We start from the raw sequence: 8,142 nt of genomic DNA on the forward strand, positions 1-8,142 counted from the left end.
CCCAGCTCGGCGGCCCCACCCTGGCCTCTCCATCACCCCCTTCATCGCCCTCAGCTCTGCCTTCATCACTCATTTCTTGCCTCACCTTCACCTCCTTCTCCCTGTCTCGGGTTTGTCATCCCCTTCCTGTTTCCGCTCCCGTCACCTCCCCATCTCTGTGCCTTCATCCTCTGTCCGGCTCTCCCCTACCTTGTGCCTCTTCCTCAACCTCTCCTCCACCTCTGCCCCTCACCATTTCCCCAGCTGGCTCCGCTCCACCTCTGCCTCTCCGTCCCTCCTTCCCCACCGCATCTCTGGACCCCGATTCTCATATTTGTCCCCCCAGCTCTGCTCCCCTCTGCCCCATCTGTCATCTCTGCCTCTGACGTGTCCCATCTCTTCCTCACCCACCTCTCCCATGTCTGTCTCTATTTCATGTCTGTCCTTCCAGCAGCCCCCCCCGGTTTCCCCTGCCAACCAGCCTTCCATCACCCCCCAAACTGCCAGCTCCCTCCGCTGCCCCAGCCTTCTCCGGGCCTTCTCCACCTCTCCTTTGCAACCCCTCTGCACCTCTGCCCTACCTGCACCTCTGACCCCCAGCGGCTCTCACCTCTGCAGCCTTATAGCTTGGAACTTACATCCCCCCATCCCAGGCCCCTGTCATCTCCCAGCCCAATCTCCCCACCACCCCTCATCCCGGTCTCCCCCTCACCTCCCTCTGATCCCAGTCACCCCATCACCTGGGCCAGTCCTCTGTCACCTTCCACTTACTGTCACCCACCTCTTGCCTCAGCCCCTCATAACCTTCCATCTCAAGATCGACTTCATCGACCCTTTCAAACCTCATCAACTTCCACGTCCAACCCCCGTCACTTCTCGTTTCTGCCCTGTGTCACCTCCCGCCTGGGCCCCTCATCACTTCATAGCATCAACCCTAAGGGTCTCGGGGTGCCTTTCCTTCCGAACTCTGTACTTGCCACCTCCCATCTCTGTCCTCCCCGGTCTCTGTGACCCCTCGCTTCTCGCCACCGCACCCCACAGTTTCCAGCCTCTGCACTCTCCATCACCTCCATGTCCTCACATTTCACCTCTTTTCCATGCCAGACCCCAACACTTCCCATTTCAGTCCCTCCTTAGACCAGATCTGACCTGTCACCTCCGTCCCAGAGACCCCCTCACTTCCCATTTTAGTCCACACGTCACGTCCCTTCCTTGTGCACTGGCATCCCTTTCCATAGGGGATCCGCCTCCCCTCCATCTATGTACCTCTCTCCCTCCCATCTCTGTGCCTCCTTCGCCTCCTGCACCTGTCCCCCCATCACCTGCCATCTTGGCTCCCATGGCGTCCTGACATCTCCAAGCTCCCACCACCTTTTATCTGGACTCCCATCATCTCTCGTCACTGTGCTGTCACCAGCTCTCACTCTGCACCCTTGTCACCTCCCATTTCTGTGCTTCCATTGCTTTCCATTTCTGCCCATCGATCACCTCTCTTTTTTAACTCCACTTTTGTTCCTCCCTCCTCTTCCACGACTCTCTCTTCCTCACTTCCCATCCGTGCCCCTCATGGCCCGCCACTGCTGTGCTCTCTGCCTCCATGGCGTTGCTCCACGTCCGGCCATCCTTGCTTCCCAACCTTTGCCCCCACGTCACTTCCCATCTTCTCTCCCTTTTCTACTCTTCCCTGTTCTACTTCATCTTTAGCTCTTTTCTCATGCCTCTCTTCTGTCCTTGTCCACCTCCCCAGAGTGGCCTCTTCCCGCCCTCTTCTGTACCACTTCCCTCTCTCTTCCCCCCAAGCTGGGGGCCTCTCCATCCAGGGCTCTGCTCCTAGGGCCCCTCTTCCCCCACCTCCCCAGCCCACACCTTCTCTGGCTCCTAACTCCCTTTTTCTCCCCACAAGCTCTTGGGCCCCTGTGCCCTCCTCCGTCCTCTTCCTTGTCCCCTCTGGCTCCCCAGAGGCCCAGTGGTTACTCCCAAAGGGGCCCAGATAAGATATGATCCTTCTGGGCACTCAGGTGACATGCAGAGTGGCAAGACACAGAAAGGGAGGCCAGGATGTAGGGGGCAGGGGAAGGGAAGGGCCGCATGCTTGTGGTGGTGAGGAGCAAAGGCCCAGAGGTGAGAGAGGAAGGCAAAGCAATGGTGACATGCAAGGAGCAGATTGGAAGGGGGGGCCTTCCTGGGAGCTGAGTGGCAGAGGAAGGCTCAGTGAAGGAGCTGGGGTCAGGATGCAGGGAGCTGGGAGGCCGGGAGAAAAAATGGAGGAGAGAGTGTTGGGGGGGAGCACTGCTAGGGAATGCTGGGGTTGGGGTTGCCTCAGAGATGGCCACCCCCTTGCTGTGTGGAGGAGACAAAGGGCCCCAAGAGGGCTAATGGCCGCCCAGTGCCTGGTGGTGCCACTGGACAGAGCTGAAAGGCAGTGGGAGCTGGAAGGGAGGGGGCCTTGGTCAGGCAGGTGGAGGGTCAGAGGGCAGACAGAAAGTAGGGAGGAGGCCCCGTCTGGCTGACCCCCACTTCTGTTTACCTTTGTCAAGAGAGGAGGGGAAGGGACAGGCTTCTCTTGGGACCCTGTGCTTGACTACAGGAAGAGGCCAGCTTGGGAGAGCTTTCTAGACCAAGGGACATCTTTCTTCTCTGCCCGACATCCCCCAGCATCCCCTGGTGTGAGGGAGCCTCTCCTTCTGCACCCACTCCCCCATCCTTTTCTCTCGGCTACTCCCTGTATTTCTCCTTGCCTTCCCTCCTTCTCTCCACCCTTTCCTCCATTTACCTTCCATCCCCCAAGCCCTCCTGTTGCATAATATCTCCACCGGCCTGCCAGACACCCATTGACACCCCTGCACCTGATGCCTTCTGGGCTGGGAGTGGGGGGAAGGGACCAGTACACCTGGATCCTAAAAATGCCCCGAGGGGTGACACTCTCCTGGTCTTTGACCCTGATTCTGGTTGGTTTCAGAGCCTTTCAGTGCCCCCCCCCCCCATTTCTACTACTCCCCTGAAGCCAGGGATGGGGGTGGGGGGTCAATTCCAGCTCAGTTCTGAGACCGTGGATTCCAGGTCCCAGGTTCATAAAGGGCGCTGGCATTTATATTGATTCTGAACATGGGCATGTTAACTCGGGTCTGGGACTGGACGGTGTGGGGCAAGAAATGGGCCAGAGCGCCGAGCCCAGGGATGCGGACCTGTGGAGGCTCCCCGCTGCGCTGTGAAGGCCCATGTACAAGGAGCCGGGATGGATCCCGGCCTTTCTGGATTGTGTAGGACGTTTTAGCCTCTCGTGGTTTCTAGATCTACCAGAAGGTTTCTGTCACGGCTTCTGGTGTTGAGGGGAGGCTGGCGGACGGAGGGTCTGCACGTGCAGGTTCAACCACAGGGGCACCACCGCATGACGGTTTTGCACATGGGCCGAGTTTATTGTTTGGGTCTGGGTTAGCTAACCATTATTAATGAGTGTGTGTGTGTTTCTAGCATGCAGGTGTGTGGGAACAGTATAGAAGATTCTTGATCGTTTAGTGTTTTCCTGGGTCAGTGAGTTTCTGGATCCAGGAGGCCCAGACTGTGCTGGGTGTGGACAGAAGGTGCCCGCACTGGGCTGTTGGTGGTGGGCACCGGGGCCTGTGGCATCTGGTATCTGGCCAGAGGCTCTCTTGTCTTGGCTTTGGGGCCATGCGCTCCCCCTGCCCTGTTCTGCACTATGTGGCTCACTCGCTACGTGGGGAGGTCAAAGGCAGTGGCTCTGGGCCTCCTAGAGGTAACACTCGGGCCTTGGCTTAGGCCTCTCTCTTCTCCGGAGCCCTTTCCGGAACCTTTCAGAGGTTCTAGATGTGATGCGGTGCCCTGGGCTCCTTGTCCCCGTGTCTTCCCCTCCTGGGGAGTCTGGTGGCCAGGGGCTTGCAGGACTGCTTGCAGGGGGTGAGGGGGACCAGTGTGGGGGGGGGGGCAGGCGGGAGTTACGTCCAGGGCTCAGGGTCCAGCTGGGGAGCGACCTGGCGGAGCCCCACCCCCTCGCTAGCCACCATCCTCCCCTACCTACGGGGTGGAAGGAAGCGCCCCGCTGGGGGGAGAGATGTCTCCCCGGGGTAATTACTGCTGCCCCAGTCCAATAAGCCATTCAGCCTCATCGGTCCTAGACATGTCTCTCCACCCGATTCCCCCACAGTGTAATAAATGCCCTTAGGCTTTAACAGGCCTGCCCCGAATAATAAACCGGCTGCAGTGTCAGAACAGCTGGGTAATAGAACCCCGGGGGAAGGCAGCCCTGGGCTGGGGCCTGGAGGCCTGGCCCGTTGCCCTTTGGCCTTGGAGGCTGGACACCGGCCATCCGACCAGTCCTGCCTCCGCTGCCACCAAGACCTGTCTTTGTGCACTTTTACCGCCATGTTTGCCGGCCGCTGCCTCGTGTCTCCTGCCGGAGTCTCTGCCTCTCCATACTGGTCTTTTGTGCCTGGCTGGGCGTGTCGTCGCCCGTGTGTAGGTGCGGGGTCTGCGGGGCGGCCCCGGGGCCAGGGGATGCTGGCCAGGCCTCTGATCCCTGAGGCCTCGCTGCCCTGTGGGGCATGGGGCCTGCCCGCTCTGGGTTCAGGCAGGGTTCTCTCCAAGGTGATGTGCTGTCTGGGGTCCTGGGGTGGGGAAGCGAGGAGAGCGGGCCTCCCTTCCCTTAGACTCAGGAGGTTTGGGGGTAGGCCCCCCAGAAATGGGGTTTGGCAGGTCTGAGGGACCAAGAGAGCCAATGAGCCCCTCCTCCATCTGACGGGGTGGGCACCCCTGGAGCCCATGGGGTGGAGAGGCAGCAGCCTCTGGTCGGGGTTGGGGGGGGGACTGTGTGGAAGACGGTAGGCAATCTCAGCTCCCCTGGCCCTCCCCACCCCCAAATTTGGACTAGCAGCTTGTGAGTGGAGGGGGAAGGGAGGACCCTGGGTATTATGGTTGCCATGGAAACAGCCGGGTTTCCAGAGTGCTGCAGTGTTGGGAATGGAGAGCCATTGCCGGCTGAGGCCTGCCCTGCACTGGGCCTTCGGGCCTGGCCCCTCCTCGGTTACTAGTGACCCTCCTTGGTGGCTCCCTGTGCACCCTGCCCCCAGCCAGCCATCCACCCTAATCCTGGGGCCCCATCCTGAGAGGTCAGCCTTTGCCACAAGGGGCCTCCAGGGCACTCCTACCCCCCAGTATAAAGGATTCCTGGGCCTGGAGGGGGCAGAGCCAAGCTCCCTCCATCTGCTGAGGGCACCTTCCAGGTGACTCACAGTGGCAGGATGTCAGTTTTTAGACACGAGGTGGTTCTCTCCGGCTTGCTCTGCCCTGGGCGTGAGGATCATTTCCTCTCAGGCCAGATCTGGGGAGCTGGAGGGCACAGGCGACCAGTGCTCTGGAGGAGTTCCTGCCCCCCCCCCCCCACGCCCCGCTGGCCTCGGGGCCTCTCTGGGAGCCGGGCGGCGGCCTTCCCTCTGCTCCGGCTCCTCCCTGGGCCTGCAGATGGTGTAGCTGGGCCTCCCTCCAAGGCGCTCGGGGGGGCCCCCTCCTTCAGGGGCCTCCTGGGTAGAGCTCACTCCCCCCTGATTGCCCAATCTGCAGCGGGGCATCTAGACACTAAGGTGAGAGACCCCAAGGTGCTTGAGGAGCCTGGCCTTAGTGTGACCAGCTGGGCAGCCATCTTGACCGAGTTTGCTTCTGGAAGGACCCAGGCCCCAGGCCCTCCTCAGGTCTTCCTCAGGCCAGACTCCCCGGCTCCCAACTCCCTGACCCCAGGGCCTTCCATCCCATCCTGACTTCTATCCACAAGGACCACCCGCCCGCCACCCCCCAGCCTACTTCAGGCTCACGCCCTCAGTTCCCACTGCCTTTTCTCTCTGGATGAGTCCTCCCCCACCCCTCTCCCCCAAGAAGTGCTTTGAGAGGAGTCGTTAGTGGCTAATTATTTAATTAAGCATTTTATGAATCTCATCTGCTCCATTTATGTTCTAAAGAATGCAAGATAGTTCTCTTCCTTCTCTGAAGGCCTGGGGAGTAGAGGTCCTCTAGGCTTCCCAGAGAAGGCTCCCTTCCAGGAAAATGGGTGACCAGCCCCCAACCCCCATCCCTGCCAATGGTCTGCCCCTACCCGCCCCCCAAGGGAGCCCAGTCAGCCGCAGGAGGGAACATGGCGACTAATGGGGTTTATTTTGGGGCTGAGATCGTTAGGGACCTCACACCCGCCCCCGGCAGCCGGATGGAGGAGACTGAGAGGGGAGAGAGGGTGGGGTGGGGGAGGGCAGGGAGAGGGAGCCTTCATCTCTGGCTCCTGTTCTCCCACTTTCTCTCACCTACACCCTTCTCTGTCCCTCTCTGTCCATCTGTCTCTGCCTCCTTCCTCCTCTGGCTGTCAGTCTCTATTCCATACCCCTCTCCCCACCCCCCATTGTCTGTCTCTTCTTTGCTGGGTAAGGCTCCAGGCATCCCCCCGCCTTTGGGACCCAGGCAGCCCCCCCTAATGTGGAGCGAAAGCAAGGAGCCCTGGGCAAACTGGGAGCAGGATTTCTAGGGGCTTGGGGGGGTGGGGGCAGGCTTGGAATGGTGCCTGTCGGTAGGCTATGAGTCAGAGCCCAGCACAGCCCCTGCGCCTCTCGCCATCGCCTGGGCCTCCTTCTGCCTCTGTGCCTGCTCAGCATGGCCCCACAGAAGCACACACCTCCAATCTGTCACCTCTGCCAGCCCTGGGAGAAGTTGAGCCGGTTGGGCCCAGGTCCCCCGGGTCCTGCCTGCCCTCAGTCCGCTTCTTGGTCCCCTTGCAGCCTCTTCTGGGCTCTCGCTCTGTCTGTCTGTCTCTCTTGCTCTCTCTCGCCTCTCTGTTTTGCAGTAATTACAGCTAGAATTTTTGATGAAGCAGCTACATCTGTCTGTGCGCGTGCACAGGCTCTCCGCCGGGCACCCGCCCGCCAACTGTTCCCTGGGACAGCAGGGCCTGGCGTCCCCGCGCTCGGGTTGCAGCCCCGAGGACCTGCTGATTCTCCTCTCTCCTAAAGTCTTCTCTCCCTTTCTCCTTTTTCTCTGCAGCCGGGACCACGTACATCTTTGGGAAGGGGGGAGCGCTCATCACCTACACGTGGCCGCCCAATGACCGGCCCAGCACGAGGATGGACCGCCTGGCCGTGGGCTTCAGCACACACCAGCGCAGCGCTGTGCTGGTGCGCGTGGACAGCGCCTCCGGCCTCGGGGATTACCTGCAGCTGCACATTGTAAGGATCCTGGCCCCTGCCCCCCAGTCTTTCTGCCCCCATCCACTCAGTCCCCTCACTGCCCTGGGATCAGCACCTCGAATCTTCCCCATTCCTGGAGGTTCCTGTCCATGCTTCTGCCCCTGAGACCCAGCCCCTTCCTGTGTGTTCACTCCCAGGGCCGCCCTCACTGATCTGATGCTCCCCAGCTCCCTGCTCCCTGACTTTGTGTCCACTGACCTTCCGCAACAGAGAGGCCTTCGTGAGCCTTCTGGGCCATTCTCCTGCAGCCCGTGAAACGTCCCCACATTGCAACTTCCCTGGGCCGCTGCCTGCTCACCGCTGGGCCCCCAGTGCGGCCCACCGGGTCCTGTACCTGTTCTTGCCCGGCCTCTTCATGCTGCCCTGCCCCAGAGCCACCCGCGCTGGCTTCCGCACCTCACCTGCGGTCCTGCTGCGGCCTGTGCTCTGCCCGGAACCTCTGTTCCCATGACCTTTGCCCTCCCAGCAGCCCCTGTACCTGCCTCCCCTGCAGCCTCTGGCCTCCTGTCCCATTGGCTCTGCCTTTCTTTTTTGCTGGGATTCCTTCCTTAACACATACCTCTTCCGAGTGCCTCCCGCTCTGGGCCTCCCACCAAACCTGCCAGTCTGCCCTCCAGCCCTCCGCTGCTAACATCATACCCCTACCTACCCGCCAACCTGCCATATCCACCATTCTTGTAACACACCCTCTACCTGCCATACCCCACTAGCAGCCCTACCTCCCGGCCCACCATACGTGCTACCTACCCTACCCGCCATACCCACTATACCCCCCAGCCTCCCTGCCTCCCTGTCTGCCCCATCGCCATACTCCCCCATCCATCTACCTGCCACACCACCCCCCTGCCCCATCCTACCTGCCACACCACCCCCCTGCCCCATCCTATCTGTCACATCACACCCCTGCCCCATCCTACCTGCCACACCA

General features: G+C 60.9%; 1 protein-coding gene across 30 annotated transcripts in view; it reads left to right on the forward strand.

Annotated features, from left to right (window-relative positions):
- Positions 1–8,142, forward strand: part of NRXN2 (neurexin 2) — a 96,103-nt gene that overhangs the window by 61,119 nt on the left and 26,842 nt on the right. For all 30 annotated transcript variants that reach the window (XM_029957535.1, XM_029957558.1, XM_029957549.1 and 27 more), the window contains one exon: positions 7,012–7,193. In XM_029957535.1, coding sequence (XP_029813395.1) covers positions 7,012–7,193 — 182 coding nt within the window. The remainder of the gene's footprint in view (positions 1–7,011; positions 7,194–8,142) is intronic.

This window comes from Suricata suricatta, chromosome 11, assembly GCF_006229205.1.
Source record: "Suricata suricatta isolate VVHF042 chromosome 11, meerkat_22Aug2017_6uvM2_HiC, whole genome shotgun sequence".
Classification (NCBI taxonomy): domain Eukaryota; kingdom Metazoa; phylum Chordata; class Mammalia; order Carnivora; family Herpestidae; genus Suricata; species Suricata suricatta.